Source organism: Haemaphysalis longicornis, unplaced genomic scaffold (genome assembly GCF_048455015.1).
Source record: "Haemaphysalis longicornis isolate Haplotype H1 unplaced genomic scaffold, Haemaphysalis longicornis Haplotype H1 scaffold_13, whole genome shotgun sequence".
In the NCBI taxonomy this organism is placed as follows: Eukaryota; Metazoa; Arthropoda; class Arachnida; order Ixodida; family Ixodidae; genus Haemaphysalis; species Haemaphysalis longicornis.
Genome location: NW_027526233.1, coordinates 74,435,393 through 74,454,846, shown reverse-complemented (window position 1 = coordinate 74,454,846; position 19,454 = coordinate 74,435,393). Strand labels below are relative to the sequence as shown.

Below are 19,454 nucleotides of genomic sequence, written 5' to 3'. Positions count from 1 at the left end.
AAGCCGACCTATAGAGGACTGTTTTCCAGATATGCCTCGTTTTAAAACGATATATGTATGGCAGTGCCTATATATCTGTCGTTTTTTTAAAAAAAAATTCAGTTGGAAGGAGCGCGTATCTTTGCTATCTACGTCTCTCGCCTTAGTATTTCACGCGCGAAAGTGAAGCCTCAGTGCTTTTGTGGCAGCAAAACTTGCTTTGTTCAGTGAGAAAGTTACCAATTTTCGCAAACGTTGCCTTTTCTCGCTGCAACGCATGTTTCGTACCGTCCCAAGCTACGAAACTAAGGGGTACGGTTCGAATGTTGAGTTACCCGCCGCGGTGGCTCAGTGGCTCGATTCCCGGCTCGATTCCCGGCCGCAGCGGCCGCTTTTCTGATGGAGGCGAAACGCAAAACCGCCCGTGTATACGAGATTCCGGCGCACGTTAAAGATCCCCAGGTGGTCAAAATTTATCCGGAGCCCTCCACTACGGCGTGCCTCATCGCCTGCGTTGCATCAGCGCGTTAAACACCACAATCAATCAATCGAATGTTGAGTTCCTTTAGTCTCACTAGGGCATGGTGTAAATGGGCAACCTAACAGGGCTAGAAAAAATTTGGCTGCGTGCGTACTCGCTTTGCTGCAAATGTCCTCGAAGTCAACGTAACTTCCAGTCCTCTCGTTCCCGCCCACCTGTCACTCTGTGCCCCTCCTGCACATGCTCTCCCGTAATAAGCACAATGAAGTTTTGTCCAGTTCAACGAAACTTTGTTGCGCTCACTCTTATCCAGGCCTTCTGTTCAGACATTTTTTACTGTTGTGAACAACGAGCACAAGGCTCCTCCAGGACCTTTTTTTAAATTTGGGGGTTAGAATATGGTTTTCCGTGTTGTTTTTGTTTGCTTTCGTAGAAACTACTTGGCGTCTTTCTTTTAAATACGAGACCACTGCTATTTGAAGTTGTATTATTGCTTTCCCACAAGTATCCGTAACGCGTTTTTGAACAATGTTGACAGTGTAAACTGTCCAAACAAAGTTAGTAGTTTCGAATTTGTTTTGCATATATAGTCGTTTTGTTCAACAGATTTAACTTTTGTACGGAAACCTGAATCAAGGGACGGCCGGAGAAACAGACCAAATTTCTTGCGTTCAAGTAGCCCGCGAAACAATATCGTCTTTAAAACTGCCACGAGGGAGCGCGGCAAGGTACTTGTTGGAGTATGCCTTCATAGATGGCGCCGAAATACTGCTAGTTTGAGAGGAAGGGTTGCCGAGCGGATCGGTGGACGCTATATTCAAATCGGTTTGGTATAGTTCCGAAGAGGTATGCGCGTGTCGTTTTAGGGACGAAAGTCTTCCTTCGGCTACCAGGACCCGAAAAATTTGTTTTTTGTATCTACACCACTCGATATGGCCAAGCGGCCAAAAGGTGATAGGGAACTGGGGAATAAAATACAGACAAGAACATTCCGAACTGCTAAAACTTGTGTCAGGCCTCTCACATGTAAAGCGCGTTAACAAGAAAGAAAACATGAGGCATGATTGACGTGCAACATGTGCGTCCTACTGAAAGTACCCCGAGTTTCCTAAATTAAAGACTGACGCCGGGTTGGTTTTGCGGGTAACTAATAAGAAAGGCCTTATAGGCCCTGTCGGTGAGAGGTGACATACCAAAAAACACTATCGAGGATGTCTCCTCCAGCTTTTTTGGAAAAACCCGGAATGAAAGGCTCCGACAGGTGACGTGCAAACAGTCGGAACACCAGAAAAATCTAGCACGAGTTAGAAACTCCAACATTCATTTATCATGAGAGGAGAAAGAGGGAAGACGAGTATGAGGAATTTGCCAGGGGGAGGGGCGGGGAAGATGAGAGGGGCACAAAGGGATGGATGCCTTATCGACATTTGAAGCGAAGAAGGCAGAAGCGCGTCAATTTTTGTTAGTGTTTATAGCAATTCTGTTGTGAAAGACGCGCCATACAGAGCCATACAGGGCAACGTAGTGGTAGTGCCACTTGTGCCTGTTGGCTAAGGTTTCAGACACGTGTGCAGTGCAGACTTCGCAGCGTTGTCCACTTGTACTTTATTATGGTTGGAACACCACGCGTTTTCCTTTCAGTTCGGAACTTGTCCTGTGTTCCGAGCATTCTAACTGGTGCACAAATATCCGCAAATTTCAAGGCATATAGATCGTTTTGCAAACCTTTATACCTGTTGGTGTACGCCAGCTTTACAAGGCGAAAGCGTAAAAAATCTCTTTCATAAAACCCGTGAGCTGAAGAATAGTTGTGAAGTACACCGAATCGCACACAAATCGCAGCACGAGCCAGGGATCACACGAGCCAGGGATCATACAATTTCATTGCACATTTTGTGACAATGACCGCACAGTGAGCACTTTGTAAATAAGACCCTACTAAGGGAACTGTGGCCACTGTGTGCTTAGTAAACTTCTCCTAACCCACAATTCTTACTTCCCACATTGTCTTATGATACTTTATATTCATGAAGTGTTCTACCCACTCACCCGCATGTCATGAAGCAGCAGTCATTCCGTTACGCACGATAAAAAGTTCCCAGGAATTCTGAAAATCTAGAATGATAACAGCTAAGCCGCGCCTTTTTTGACAAATTGTCACATTAAGGACGAAATCATCACGTCATGATTGCCGTTTTCCCATCGAAGCAAGAACGACAAGATAAATCGACATTCGGGTAGACAGAGGGCGGGGCAAATTACACGTTTTCGCGCACGTAGCCTTTACGGGTACCGGTCACTTCTTCGCAGTGTCTGGTGTCAGCATGTTTGGCGCTTTTACCCAGACAACATTCCGCTGATCGAATCATTACAGTTGTTTTCTTTGACGGCGTATTTAAGAAGCTATGTACGACAAGATCATTCCAGTTACCGGCTTTGTGAATGCGAGAATTTACAACATTCCATACGAATATTGTCGTTTGATTACTGCAAGGAGAAACGCCACGAGAAGAGACAAGGAGCTAGCCCGCTGTGAGACATGGTGTGTCAACCCGACCTCGATTGCTGAATGCATTAATGTAGGCTGAATGATGACACTGCAAAAATGTGTGTGCTCTGAAAACAGAACACTGAGAACGGAACTGTTCTCACTGTGTGATCACAAAATCGGTGAGTGAGGTCCATCCACTTAATATGCACCCCCCCACTCGCCTAGCCATCGCCCTCACGAAGAAAGAAAGAGCGCCGCGTTACCACAGTAGTGGAGTACTTATCTACGAGACCATACGCAGCAGCAAAATTCAGCTGCCGGAGCAACGCATGTAAGCAGAGTTACAACGTGGCTATGTGCACACCGAGCGCTAACGCTGAAAATCATAGCACTGAAAGTGTTCGTCACGACAATTTCAAAGCGAGCATCAATGATCCTAATGTATAAAGACGTTGGTATTTCCAGGGCCATGGCGTGTCGATGTAGCCAGCTCATACGCCTAGGGATCCGCATGATGGCAGTAAGCGTCGCGAATCAACACTCACTACACTGTGGAGGTGAAATATGAAACAAATCCCCATCCCATTGTTCACTGGAGACAGGTAACCAGATCTTCCTTATAGCTCGAATGCCTCCCGCCACGAGACATGTCGCATCTTGGGAGTGCGTGAAGTGCTTAAAGCAGTCGCTGGGCGTGCGTGAAGTAAGCCAAAGCAAAAATGTGGGCAATTTGATGAAACGACTTCGACATGGTAAAAGGCGCGGTAAACGGAGACACAAGAAGGGCCACTTGCACAGGACGAGCGTTAGGCCTGTGTAAGTGTACCTTCTTGTGTTTTGGTCTTATCGCCCCTCTTACCATGTGCAGTTAACGTTGGTTGCCATACGGCGCAAGCGTGGGGTCTAGCAGTGGTACTGATGGCCGAGAAGTAAATATTCTTGAGGAAAGTAGTTAAACCGCGGAATCTTGACCCCAGGACACATGACACAGCTTCATCTACGCTTGAAAAAAAGCAAGGGGTTGCAACAACTGTTAGTTTATTTTTGCTTTCTAACAAGATTGAACACATCAACCATGCTAAACCATCAACACTAAATCAAAACTCTAGTAAGCAACAAGTTTTCGCCATGCGGCGGACAAAAAATAAAATAATTAAAACTACACCCCTGATGATAATTAAAAACTCTAAATCATACTGACTGAGTGGGCGAGCGCTAAATGGGCTGCAACGTTTTTCTGTTTGCCATCTTCCAGCAAATTGCAATAGTTATTGAACACATAAAATGTACTAAAAATTGTGAAATTGTGTAAAAATGTAAAATGTTAAAAAATGTAAAATTGTGTTTTAGTGCTGCTGAGTCATGTCCCATCAGTATATTGTCTTCTGCACAACACCGCAACAAAATTTGTAAGGAACACCCGCTGGTAATTATTTCCAAGACAACCCGTTTGTTGGACGTGTTCTATTGTTCAAATATCCACTTGAGCTCTACGCGAGAAAACACTTCCGACGCCGAAAATAATTCACGAAGATTGGATAAATCCCAGAGGATGAGCTGTTGTGGGTATGTTGGAAGTGCCATAAGCCCCTTCCGAACGCGCTTGCACCACTACATATGCTATAGCGCTATGCGAATGGAGTCAAGCGCAGAAATCTACATAAACAACCGCAATCAGCTGCGTCAACGCGTTGTTGCTTACTGTGGTGGTCGCGCATTTGCACATACACACATCACCTGTCCACCAAAAAAACACTCCGGATGTCCACTGAGCTGCCCCACTCCGCAGGCCCTGTGCGCACTGACGTCATCTTCTGCGTCGCTGTAGTGTCGTTCGTGCCCGCCTGTTCGGCCCTCACCTAACGAAGGCTTGGGGATATAAAGACAGGTAGATTGGAATTAGATGCGGATTTCTACGACGAAAAATCAAAACGTTCCGTTGCTACAGTGTCTTCTTCTCAGACAACTTCCTCTGTCCACCTGGGATTAGAGCCGCAGTACCTCCTGAAAGCATCCCACCACGAAACGCTCAAAACTTACCCAAATGACTTCAGAACAAGTTGAAGTGCTGCTGTGATCATGTAACTACATCGAGTGGTGTAAGAAATTATAACTGCAACTGAAACCAGCAGTGACGACAAGACACAGATCCGTTTTTTATTTCAGTTTTGAAACATGTGTTTCATTTGGCTTCCGCTGGCTTTTTGTAATGCTTTGTAATGGTTGTAATACAACCATACCTTCACGACATTTTGTGTCTGATGTCATCCTACACATTTCCACAACAAACTACAGCGAAAAGACACTAACACCCTTCAGTGAAAGTATTCTCAAGAGAGGTGGAAATATTTAAACCACCCTCACCTGAACTAGATCTTCCCAAAGTGATCCCGGCAGGTGATGCTTGATTACTAGCACGTACACCAGCGGTTCTCGCACGACCCCACCGTTGTGTGCCATTGGTCTGTTCCAAGTAACCACGCAGTCCCTCTTGAGCAACTGGAACCGAGGTGGCTGACGGAATCCGTCCCGAGGAGTCCTATACACTGCACAGATGTGGTGACTCAGACAGGAGCAAGCCATTTGTAGCAATCACATTGTTTATATATCTACCATGACGCTAAAATGGTTTCTTTCCTAAATACTGAAAAATAAACGCTACAAGCAACACAATAATCACCTGCCGATCCTGCCTTGTAGAAGCAACAAGGAAAAAAATGGCAAAAAAGATTTACCCTTGCAAAAAATCCAGCAGTCCACAGTGGCTATATTTCGGAGAGTAACCAGTGCCGACTGCTCAGTGGCTAAGGTGTTGTATTCCTGATAACAGGCGGCTCCCTCGTTTGCAGGGAATTACTTGCTGAGAATAAATACAAAAAGGTAATGGCACGTATTTGGGCGCACTTTGAAGGATCAGGAGGTTTATATTATTTCCAGAGCCTAAATTACGGAATGGAATTTTAATTGAAACTCTCGTAATGAACAACGGCAGTAATAAGTGTAGCCCACGGAAAACTTTGTCAGCCTTACCGATTGCCTAAAATTAAGCAGTTGTCACATCTAAGGAAATGGAAGCCGGCAAAAGCAGCAAACATTTTACGACTTCTTTGTCGCTCTGGAAAAATGAATGATGCAATAAATGTGGGGCCGTAGGTGTCAGGGCCCGCACTCTTGTTGGGAAACGTAAAACGCACAGCTTCAGAAAGACGACCAAAGACGGCATAAAACACTCGAGGAAAGGACATTCCTCGAGTGTTTTATTACTATGTGTACATTCAATTTCTTATAAGGAATTGAAGCGTTGTGACGCGTTTGCGTACGTCCGTATAATAAGGCAGGTATTGACGCATCAAACTTAAACTTCAGTACTGTTTCCGAAAAGGGAAACGGCAATTCAATCCCTAATAAAATATCACCACCTTTGCTATGACGTTACAGCTCCAGTAATTCGTGTTCGCAACTGCCCTACATTGGTCTTGAAGGACACCATCATTCATACCATGTTGGCATGTAAAAACGATCTCTCCTCCTTAATCCGTATAACCTAGCAATGGAAGCCGGCGCTACGTAGCTCACCCCAGCAGACGCAGAAATGTCTGATGGAACGGGTTGCCTTGGTCACCGGTAAGCTGGAACTACAGGTCACCACCCCCTCCTAACTACGATTTCCAGTAATTTAGTTTTCTCTCTTTCTTTCCCTCACTTTATCTTCCTCTCTTTTTCTCCCTCGCTCTGTCTCTCTCCCTTCAGCATTGCGAAATAGCATTAGCCCGAGGACCCGTCAACTTCCTGCTTGTGGTTTTAGTTCTTGGTGCGGAATCTACAGCTCTCGTGATCAAGTTTTAAGAGCGGAGCTGTTGTGGAGCCTTTTCGTGCGTCTGCTGTAGGTCGTGCGTCACGCAAGATTGTCAGGTTCCCTGATCAACCGATAGAGGGCACCGTGGTCTCGCAAATGCGGTTTTCTCTCCCTTTTTCAAGCGGAGCGAGCCTCCCTACGCTGACGTTTATCTGCTGACTCCTTCGCTGGAACCGTAGAATTTGCACGGCGACGGCGCTGGCATTGTCAGGCGAGCGGCCGCTGACGTTTGAGTGGACACAAGAGAACCACAGCTGTACCGTTTTTGCAGATTTTGCACTGGGTGGAACGGGGTTTAATTTTTTTGCAATGTCCTGATACTCACAGCGTCAGGCTTCGCAGGTCACGCGACATAGGAGTTACAAAAAAATGGTCAACAACAAAAAAGTTTGGAAATTTGTCTACCAATTCCAAAGCATGCGTTACAGCCGCTACGCTATGAACTGAACCATCTATAGTCTGCTTCACTACTATATGTTAATGCACTACTCATGAGGCATTCCCCTAGGTCTAAGAAAAGAAATCCGGTGTTAAAGAATGGAAGCATCTTGTATTATTATGAAGGGCTATAGTTCCAGTCTCTGTGAAATCGGCCTCACAAAGGTAGCATTTTACGCACTTTTTAAACACACGATGGTCTGTCTAGGCTTAGTAAAAGTAAGCAGTTCTGCTTTTCTCCGCCTCCTTGCAAAAAATCAACCAAAACAAATTTGAACATTTAACACGAAGTGTCCGTGAACAAGGCCATTTTAAAGTCCTAACTCCGATGAATGGGTCCCGGGTAGATTGGTGATTCTGAACGCATTGGTGACTTATTTCTGTAACAATGTTTTTTTTTTTTTCTGTAGAGGAATATACAGGCTTATTTGCAAATGAAGAGAGCTTAGGATATTGCACTAACTCCAAACATTGTTTCGGTAAGCAATAGGACAGTATGACGCATAAGTAAAGAGTTAGGTACTATTATTTAATAAGGTTTACAGAAATATTACCTGGAATATGAATTTCTAGGTATTTTACGGAAGAAGCAATGCTCACCTTTGGGCTTGTTTTTATGGAATGTGCAGGCTACTTGGCACCCAGCTAGCTGCAAAAGTATTGGAAAACCGGCAAAAATTTTAACATATTTCATGGAGCAACACTGTCGCAGTGTCGTCGCAAGTATTAGTCTAAATGCATGCATCGGTATAGCGTCATTGCGCGTATCCATACTCGAAAACATTGTTTGCGCCGCTTTCTCCTTCTACATTCACACATTAACCTCATTCGCATTTGGTTACCACAGAATGACATCTACTCAGTGAAGGTTAAATATGGAATGCAGAAGCAGCCCTATAGGCATTACCCTCTATACGCATTACTAAGCAGTAGCTTCTTAGGGATGTAGGTATCGTGTTTTCACCGCGCTTCAACATGATGTGTTAAGCCTAATCTGTAAGCTCTTATATTTCACTTGAACACGAATAACGTAACATTCTATACACATATTTTGTACACGCACAAGAAATCAAATAGTGTCCAAATACACTAAAATATAAAATATTCCCAGTAATATTATTTGTGCCTTGTGAGGATACCATTACTTTGAATTTAATTTATATTTAAAAAATAAATTTTGAAGGGGACAATTTGCAACAATAAAACATAAATCCCTGTCCAAGTCGAATTCAGAAAACGTCTCAAAGTCACCGGATGCCCGTAGGATGATGTGCGCTTTCCAAAGCGCCGTAAACTACTCGAGAAACACGTACAAGATGAAGTACGCACAAGCGCCATCATTATTCTTTCCAGATTATTTGAATCAAAGGATGCACAGGCCATCACTAGAGCGGAACCGAAGGCCGCTCAGGTTCTTCTGTCGAACGTAGGTATTTCTTCCGGTGACATAGGAAATGTTACATTCGCCTTTGACGGCTATGCATACGAGAACGAGTGGTCGGCACTACTGGTTGACGCTACGACGCACTCCAGAGATCCCAATAATCCGACCTCGATTATACAAAAGGAATTGAAGAAACTACTCTACGAGATATTCAGTGGCCTTCCGCCATCGAAAAAAACCCTATACTATCATCTCTGTCCGAGCGGGTCGGTGCCTGCAATTTAAAGACTACCCAATATTCACAAGGATGGAACCCCGTCACGTCCAATTGTGGATTTTACGCGATCCCCTTTTCTCCAGTTGTCCCGCTTCCTGCACAAGGCTTCGGCCCCGCTGGTGGGAAACACATGTACACAAGTAAGAAACTCGGTAGACTTTATTTGGAAGTTGCAGGGCATAGTGCTCGAAGATGACTACGTTCTGGTTTCACTCTGTGTGTGTTTCGTGTTCACAAGGATTCCGGTCGAGCTGGCAGTCTAAACCGTCTGATAACGTTTAGAATTGAATGAAAGCTTCCTGACCGCACTCCGCTTGATGCCGCCAAGCTTTGCAGGTTCCTCCATTTCGGTCTAATGAATACGTATTTTACGTATAAAGGTAACACCTACAAGCAGACGTTTGGGACGGCGATAGGGGCATCCATCTCGATCACAACCGCAAATTTGACGATTTGACGAGATTGAAGAGCGAGCATTGGAATTATTCAAAACCCAGCCCAATCTTTGGTACGGTACGTCGACGACTACTTCCGCGTCATGGACAAGCTGCACGCTCGGCGCTTCCTCCAGCATGTCAATGATGCAGAAGCTTCGATCAACTTTATCGTGGAAGAGGGATCCAATGGATCTATTTCCTTTTTGGACAAGCTCCAAAAACGTTCCCCGAGTGTGCTGTCGTTCAGCATATACAGGAAACCTACGCACTCCGGGAGGTACCTGAGCTTTCAGTTGATGCACACCGTGTTCTATAAACGATCAGTGATGATGTGACTTGTCAACAGAGCAAAACGCACGTTCTCTGACCCGGAGAGCCCGAGGAAAGAAATGAAGATGATCGAGGCAGACCTGCAACGGAATCTCAACCGAAAGCATTTTATTGGAAAACAAGCAAAGAGGGCGACCAGCCTGAATCCACAACGAGATGAGCAGGCAGAAGCCTCCACAAGGACTGCGTGAAACGCACTGCGATTCATTACATCGCACACATCAGTAAAGCCCTCGCACGCATTTTCAAGAAACTCTGTATGCATATCGCGCATGTGCCCACAGGCAAGCTTTGTTCTGGCCATGTCAATGTAAAAGACCCCGGCTTACGCTGCAAGCTTCCAGGCGTTGTGTAAAAGATTCTGTGAGGCGAAAGTAAATTGTTGTACATTGGCGGAACAGGTACTCTGTACAGATGACTAACACAGCAACGGAACGACGTGAAAATTGGCCAAGCAAAAACAAGCGCACTGGAGGAGCCGTCTGAGAGGACGGGACACGTGGTCTACTGGAACAAGGTGAAAGCACTGATAACGGCGCGTAATCTAACTTCTCGATTGCTGTTTGAACCCCTCATCATTAAGACGACGCCGACATTCCCAACAGAATGAACGACAATAGGTACCATAACTATGCGGACTCATTACACCGCATAGTGCCCAATATATAGCTTCGTCTTCCGCGACCCATGCTCATCGTGAACACGGTACCCGTCAAACGGCTCTTTTGACTACGTCAGTGACCTATGTTTTATTCTTACAAACACGATTTTGCTTGACAGGGCGGTATTCCATCAAACTGAACTATAGAGAGGACAGTGCTTCTCAGGATACTCAAACGGGAAAATTCTGGCCTGTGTGTTTGCTTCCGCCCATGCAGCCGCGCTGCCAAATGCTAAAGAATTATTGAGCGAAACGTTTATATAGGCGAAATATTTCTATACTACTACATCTGGTACAATTGTTCATGCTCCATATTTACCCTCATGGTCGACATTGTTGAGCAAAAAAAAATACATTCGGCGTATTTGAGGCAACATAAAAGGAAAAAAAGTACCATATGGAGTTTTTTTTTAAATACATGGCTGCTCGATTTTTGCGACAAAATAAAACAATACCCGTAGAAGAGGATGTTTTGACCCCAAATTTCAAAAAGTTCACGGTGGCGCCCCATGAGGGGCGGCTTCCAACAGTCTACTCTAACAAATGGTTTCAGTAGACGGTGTGAGAAGTGCAACTCCCGAAAATGGAGCTGACTTTAGAAAACCACTACTGTGTTTATTGCGAGAGGAGCAAGACGAGAAGAGGAGAGCGTGGGAGTTGATCGGGACAGAGAAGACAGGCATTCACGTGGCACGGGCGGCAGAGACTATCGTCTTTTGACAGCGAAGTTAGTGATACGCGGCCAATTTTGTTGAGACCGTTTTCTTCGTCTCATAAGCCAGTCATCAGCCAGCGAACAACTTCACTCACCTTGAATCGAGAGTTCCGGCCTGTCAACATAAATGTATTTCTTCACATTTTGGAGCGGCCGCTTAGCAGGATGACAAGTTTGGACATCTTAGTTTGAACCAATCCTAATTCCGGCACTTGCCCTTGTCGATTTCTACGGATCAGTGTGGACCTAAGAAATGCCTGGATGTTTGCTGTGGACAGGATAGCGCAACCTTGTGCTCCAAGAATTGAGGAAGATGTACGACTGACCAAAACAGCTTGAGAAAGCCACCCTACCCAAATACTGAAGCTGCACTATGCCTCTTTAGTGGACCGGAAGCTACAAACAATGCTGTTTTTTTTTTCCATAGCGAGAACTAGCATGAGTGTCTTCGGCACATAGCTCCGAAGGACTGAAGGTACACACGGGTCTTAAACCTACAGCTGATAGCCAAGGTTTGGTCAAATGGCACCCTCTATTCGCAAAAACCTCTAACCTCTTTTCTTACACTTCAACACGTTGCTGAAACACGTTGCACGTATATTAAAAGCGAATTTTTTTTGTTCGCTAAGGTAACGAACGCGCTTCGCACACTACTGCATTCCCCGAAGTACTACACGTATTTACAAGGTGGGATGAAAAAAATGTTATGTGGTCGTACCATAGGCTCTATGTAAAACTGAATCGCACGATACACATTACAGGGGAGAAATGTCTCGCGTTAAAGTACACTGTGAAAACCAACTGTGAAAACCACTGTGGAAAGCACGTACACACAGGAGACGCATGAGCACCGAAATTTAGTAGAGGGCTACAGGGGTTGTGCTTCATTTCTACAATGCGCAAAGCAGATAAGGACTACTTAGGAAACTCAAGGAAGAGCGAAATCGTAGCCATGAATCGCTTCCGACTAGGCCGGCTCGCTGGGTTGTGCTTCCACTATTTTTCGATGTCCACCACCCAGATCCCCTACCCTTGAGCAGTGGGGTGCACGTTGCAGAGCTACTAGCTTGAAGACCAGGAGGCCCCGATCTCGGGCGAGGATGGCTACCTACCGCGGCACGCGGCCTACCGGAGTAGGATGACCACCCACAGTTCCTAACTTTTTCTCCCCTACCCCGTCCCAGCTGTTTCAATAAACGTTTCCCCCCCCCTCTCTCTCTCTCTCTCTCTCTCTCTCTCTCTCTCTCTCTCTCTCTCTCTCTCTCTCTCTCTCTCTCTCTCTCTCTCTCTCTCTCTCTCTAGCAGTCGTTGACTCCATAATGTGATTCACACAGTAGCTCACAGATGCTAATTATCCGAAAATAAAAGACGCTGCTGAAATATTGAGTTCTGATGCTCAAGGAAGCTTCAATTCTTGCCTACTTTATAAACGTAACAAGTAATATACATAAGTACGTACGTAACAAGTTTGCTGCAGGACTAAATTGTTTGAAAAAAAAAAAAACCTGTGCTGTTTTGTATCTTTCCAGTAGATCTCAGTACATGTTGGCATTTCTAAACACAAAAGGACAGATTTGCTTGAATATGACAGCGCACCCACTGGTTTTACAGCACAATGTGCATTTGAATGCAGATTTGTTTCCGCAGATCACAATTCTGGTGCTGCCTTACATTCACCAACCATTTGCCCTGCGGCCTACCACGATATGGATTCCATATTTAAAACCTAGTTTCTGCTGGCTGCGTTCTAAGAGGCTCAACTCCAAAAGGTTGGACATGCTTCACTCCGCTGTCCTCAGCGGGTCATAGTAACAAAACCATGGCACATCATGTGCAATATCCCACATTTTTAGAAAACACCAACCCCCTTTTTAGAGCGTGCAACAAAATCATCCCCTTCGAGACCTGCGATGAAATGCTTTTGCCCAGACTCACCAAATCTCACGCGAAAACGGCATTGGACAGCTTCTACTCTTCATTGATCCAATTCGCTTGCTGCATCAGTGTTATGAATTCAGCACGACCTTTCCGGACTGGACTACAGGGCTGCGTCCTAGAACACAATCAAACTTGCACTACTGGAGGTGCTAGCATACTTACACAAAAGCTGTGCAGTTGGCACATGCGACCCCACAGAGAGAAATCGGCCTCGAAAATCTCGCAGGCTCGCCAACACTGTGAAGAAAAAAAGAGCAAGAACAGTTTCTTTGAATTGTTTTAAATTGAAAGTATAAAGACAGGTTGCCAGTTACGCGCATTTCTCTCCAATTCTAAAGGCCATCATTAGGAATGATTCATGATAACCTTCTGTAAAATGATGTTGCACTAAGCAGCCCTCTTTTTAGGCGAAACATTGTGCATTCGTTTAGCCCGTTGTTGGTTGTCGGCACCGCGTTCTTGCCAAGAAAGTGCAGCGGGCATTCCCTTGCCACGAGACGGCGAGAGCTGTGATGCCGGGGAAAATATTTTGCTTCATCAAAGGCGTTTTTGTTAGCAGCGCAATTGAGCTTCTCTGACTGATCTGTGTTCTAGAACTGCGTGTTCTTCACCCATCAACTCTATGACGAAATTCTTATCTCCGCCGGTCTACTTTTGCGCCGGCTTCGGAACACCGATGCCTACGCATGAAGAAAGTGACCTGTACCCGCCTCATAATACGTTGAACGTAGTTAGCATAGCCGCTCGCATTATAACTCGCGACCCGGGTCTGTTCAACGAAAGCCAAGTTACGTAGATTGGGGCGGAAAAATTCTTTAGGCGCGTTATTCCCTATTAAAGGCGGGCCCCTGGGCGCCGTTATAAACAATAAAATGGATCACATAGGGTAGCATCGCTTGGGAAGAATGCATGCACTGTCCTGAACAGCAAAGCAAAAATTTTCGGGCTACATCGCGAAGTGACATTTCAGAAACTATTTGATGATTTTTTCGTCAGGTGCAGGGGCCTTGTTGTGTCAGCGCGTTGTCTTAATCGAGTCCTACATATTTGTTGCTTTCAGCACTTATCTTGTGACCTTATGTTAGGTTTCACACCGTCAGTTCTAGGTATAAAAGCCCGTAATTTCCGGAAATTGACAGGTGATAGCACTCTTTGCCGAAACCTTCCGGAACGGCCTTGAGATAAGGCGGCCCTTTTCACCTGTAAATTTATGTTTTAAATCATCTAATCAAGTAATATTTATGCGAAATTTTATCGACTACTAAAAAACTTTTTGATTCGTTATACACACTGTTTTGTTAGGAATTCTCAGTCATCGTGGTTTTTGTGTTACTGAATATAGCTGATCCATTGACTTCAAGTTTGTTCCCGAAGGAGTACAACCGGGAAGCATAATATGGCCCTTATTATTCTGTAGATAAAGAAATATTTGCTCAACATAGGTAACAGTGCTGGAAATATGGTGAACCTATATGGGCCTAGCTTAATCATTAGCTAGAAAAACAAATGAGAATTTTGTGTAGACAGCAAATTTCTTTAAAACCTGTTTTTGGTGCACAGTAAGCTCGCTCAGAATTCACCACCATAAAATTAGTGATGCAATATTCAAAGCAAGACAGCGTAACTTTGAGTTGTTATAAAAACCGGAATAAGAAAATTCAAACATCAAAATTACACCTGTCGTTCACGGTCGCAGTGCAATGTTTGAGCAACCTATGTTGTGTACTGTTTATAACAATTTCTTAATCCTTAGTGATTGTCGCATTTCTCTTGCTCACTCTAAACTCCTCCCTTTTCACGAGAAAGTGTGAATATTGTCATAGATCTGATCATGTTAGCGTCACATTTCAAGCACTGTCACTTCGTAAGCGTGACTACAAGCCATAGTAATATCGCTGCTAAGAGATGTGATCTAGTTCGGAAGAAGACGACATCGGGGAACGAGTCGAGCAGCCAGGCCACGGGCAGCGCGGGCGATGACATCATTATCATCCTCAGAATTACGCTAGCCGGTCGGAGGACGCAATAAACTAGTGTTCCTTAAAGCCGCTCCCGCTGCCTGGCTCTACATTCGCAAAACTGAAACAGTCATTCTTTTCACTTTCCTTGGAATATTCAATAATGTTCGCGGATTGTCAAAGTGAAATGATCCGAGCCAAAATGATGAGCTTTTCAAAAAACGATTCTCACATTACCTCACCCTAACGTAAAGAAAACGAATAAAGCAAAAACAATGTGCATTCAGTTCACGATTTCACGTATGTGTCGCCCACCATAATCCACAACAACTTACATACGTCCACTTCAGGATGAAGGCATTTCATGGGGCTGGGTTACCGGCACTATATTTATATCTTTTCTTGACTTAAATAAGGGAAGAAACAAGCGTTAGCACTGCCGAAATTTGTCAAATACGACCAAAACGAATCACCCGACAATATTCGTTGGAAGCCTCTGTTAAGGTACCAAATTCTTGGGCACACGCATTGTTTCCTGGCGTGGTCGAGTGGATTGGAGCTTAGGTGCTTGTGTTGTTTTGACAGTCTATGGTTCGAATCTTAGCGAAGTCTCACGGATTTTTTTTTTTTTTTTGCAATGAGGGTGTCATCGACTGCTTTTTAAGGCAAAAAAAGGCAGAGTACCTTGCCGTTTAACCTACAAGTGACGTTTGACGGTTAGCTCAGTATCAAGTCAGCCCCGAAGTCTGCTTTGCTCACACTTTGAATGCCTGAAGCTGCAGTCGGTACGTAACATCAAGGTTAAATCAAGTAGCAAGTAAAGTTGTGCTAATTGAGTCTTCGTTCATCATCATATCTTATTTTGTTCATATTTGACGGCAATGACCCCCGCCCCTCCTTCCCCCCCCCCCTCCACCCATCGAAAAAAACCTTACAAGGCTCGTTGGCAACGTCGCTTCTAAACGAATTCTGCCCTAAGTCCCTGCCTCTCTCCGTGAGGCTCGGTATTGGGCAAATGTTTTGAAGGTCAAAGGTTAAAAACAATAGTGGTGGATTAGAATACTTGCACAAAACCCCTCGGTACAAAACCCTTACAAAACACATTCAAAACCCCTCGGTAACTTCCGTACAGTACGGCTGCGGAAAGTTTGAAAATAAAGTGTAGCAGATGTAGCTAAAATAATTTAACTGCGATAGACATGTTCGAAGTAAAAAACGGACATACCAGAAACATCTGAACAACGTCAGCAAAATATGTCTAAATACCGTCCCCAAATGAAGCAGCAGCAACATCGAGAGTACGTCTTTAGCAAAGTTGAAAGAACGTCCGACATTAAGGTACCAGCAACGTTATGTCAACATCCAAAAATTTTCATTAAAATATTGCACGTTGTACGGATGTCTAATAGAGATACTGCTGGGACATAGACGTTCGGATCTTTTTGGGACGTCGCAGAGATGTTAGTGGTTTGCTGGGTTATTTAGAATTATCATCGTCATTTATTGTTTCGTTAAAAGCCCGTAGTGGGATATTATATACGAAGTGTGGCAATACAATATTGCAGACATTGCAAACACTGGTTATGTAAAAAAGAACTAACAATAATGACTTAAGAACATAAAAATACCCGTTGACCAAACCGGCAAAAAACAGAATATTGTATTATTACCTGAGGATGTAGGCACGTCATCATTTACCATAATTTACTTTCATTTCTTCATAGATATAGTGTTACAGTTCAAAATTAGACATCAAACGTGTGTGCGCGGATCTTTGTGTTTGATTTTATGTTATCGTCACACAAATGGCGCAAATACACGTAGTGCCGACTCATTCCTAGTCTTTAAACATATTATTTCAATGCGATAGGGCTGTATACAGAACCAAATGCGAAAAGTGAGTGCAAAAAATTTGGCTACCTTTGCAATTCACGGAATGATGAAAGGGCGCCGTCTACATCACCACTGAGCGGAGCCAATACGCAATGCATGCCTCCCAAACCGAACGTCTCAACCGCGACGCGTACTTTCCACCCCTGCTAGTCGACGCCTTGCCTTCTCGCCACTTCCCGTCACATGTCTTGGCCTAGCATTTCTCTCCTGCCCTGCTCTTTGCTGCGCCACTTTTTTTAGCGCCGCCAGGCACGTTTGTAACTCCAACTTAAACAGCTCCTCTGTTAAAAGTGGCCATCGTCATCGTGACCTTTGACATAAAGGGTACCAAAAGGGATGGAATATCGTAGATGACAGCGGTGTTGTCCTGACGGCGTTGCTCGACTGTGACATACGCTGATTGCTGTTCTGCGGGGGCAGCCATTAGTGACAGTACAGCGCAAGCACCCAACTTTGCAGTGTAATTGCGAGGTAGCGTTCTTTCACCATTCAACCGTTTTCGCATCATGTCTGACTTGTTTTTGTATTGCTAGGAGAGTGCACCACCCAGGGTGAAGGACCCATGTCACACGAAAACTGGCGTCGTCGGTGGCATTGACCGTGAGCCAAAAATCACCGTGAGCCAAAAATGGCGTACCCCTACCTACCTAGTGGCTGCCACTCATATCTTTGGGATTGTAAAGCGCTTCCTGGACAGATGGCGTGCGAACAGTACGGGACTGTTTCCACCACTCGCAAATACCGCAATAAACTTCGATGACGTCAACGCAAGGGTGTAATGTGCCGTAGCTTGCCGTGCCCTCGCACTTAATCCGGGTGGGATAAATTCGCTGCCGTATATTTGCGCCGGGCGCCCACGCGGACGTCGCTCTCACCGGAGACTACCATAACACTATCGCGTTCGGCGCATAGAGACAACGGTGAAGCGCTCTCCAATTTTAATTCTGTGGGCTCGGCACTCAATCAGTCAACCTGTTCTTAGTTTTTTTAAAGGTGCACATTTGCATTGACGGAAATTGTCAGGGGTTTTGCTTTAGATGACTTCTGAATTGTGTTTTAAGCACAGGGTCAATATTTTCTGCCACGTTTAGAAGCGTGAGTCGTGCCAGGTCTGATAGAGCTGATGCATTCCTTGACCTTGTACCAGTTTCATGGATGTAGAATATCACACCAGTCTCGTTGAGTGACCATTGCTTATGTCGTTCTCAGTTAGTCCAAAGAAAGGGGATCACATTTAACTTGATCTACTAAAACTCACTGGTTTTTAGTATTGCACCCCGTATTGCGCACTGTGCTTCAGATAACTTTGGGCATAGTTTCGCGTCTATTTATATCCGTCATGTAATTCTTTTACGGAGATCTTCCCGAATTTTCATGAAAGGATGTTCTTCGACCTAATATCTTGTTTCGAGTTTTTCTATCGAGTGGTGGAGGACAGCATCGAAAGATAAGTTTGGTAAGGATCCCATTGAAATGTTTTTTTAGTTCCTGTACTCTAATCCTTGTTTTAAATGAGCCCACGACAAAATATTTTCAAATGTTCAAAACCAGTTACTGTTCTGCCGAATGTGACAAAGTTTTTTCAGATTCACGTGGTGTGCTACCTGTTTAAACAGATATTCGAGACTTCTTTATGCCTTGTGGAGAGTGCTGTTGGTTGTTTTAGAAGCCCTAAACTGTTAAACATGTATTTTTGCGCAGTTTGGATACCGCTGGCCTGTGGGGCGTTCCTCTGATAATTTGGACGGATTTTCTCAAGTGTATGCTGTTTATGGCGGTTGAGAATGGCAGCAAATCGCCCTAAAAAGATTCTCATGTTGTCGCTATCCCAAGAAATGTGGAAACCTTTAGTTGCTCCTCCTTGTTGGAGTGTTGATTTGATTGATTAGGCGCGCCGTAGAGCACGGAGGGCTGTGGATTAATTTTGACCGCCTGGCTTTCTTTAATGTGCGCCGAAATCACATACACACGTGCGGTGTTGGCTTTCTCTCCATTAGAAAAGCGGCCACCGCGGCCGAGAATCCAACCAGCCACCTTGCGCTCAGCAGCGCAGCGCATTAGCCACTGAGCCACCGCGGCGGATCGTGTTCGTGTGTTGAAGGAAGATCTGCGAGACTGTATTTTCGTGAGTGCCCCCCACTTTCCTGTGACGCAGAAATGTAACCATGTACCACCGACCTTGTGTGTGAAGTCGTGAAGTCGTTTAGAGGTACTGTTTTCTATACGCCTTGCGCTAGCTTGGTAAAAACCGTTGCTATCTGACGTGGACAGTTTTCAGTGATTCCTGAAACTAGTAATAGACAAAAAAAGGAAGTGTTGAATTGCCTCAGGCCCTGGGTTGAATTTCATAATTCACAGGTCAATTGTATGTTCAATTTGCTGCACATGGAACATTATGAGGCCCTTGATTGAATATCGTTGTTCACAGGTCATTTTTATGCTCATTTTGTTTCACTTATAATTTTCAGCCGCGTGCAGCCAGAAACACTGGGATTTCCTACGGTTGTGGCCCATAATGCATTCGTATTAAAAACGAATGACGCTCCTTATTTTGTATATGTCCCAGATCACTGATATTGAGGTCCGTTATATGCAAGTAGGCAATCTTGAGTAGAA

At 44.7% G+C, this 19,454-nt stretch overlaps 1 protein-coding gene across 1 annotated transcript in view; it reads right to left on the bottom strand.

Moving 5' to 3' along the window:
* Positions 1–19,454, bottom strand: part of LOC144164102 (uncharacterized) — an 86,460-nt gene that overhangs the window by 23,961 nt on the left and 43,045 nt on the right. The window contains exons 3-5 of the mRNA XM_077694658.1: positions 13,150–13,224; positions 7,846–7,894; positions 5,316–5,497 (exon numbers count right to left, since the gene is read on the bottom strand). Of these exons, the coding sequence (XP_077550784.1) occupies positions 5,316–5,497; positions 7,846–7,894; positions 13,150–13,224 (306 nt within the window). The remainder of the gene's footprint in view (positions 1–5,315; positions 5,498–7,845; positions 7,895–13,149; positions 13,225–19,454) is intronic.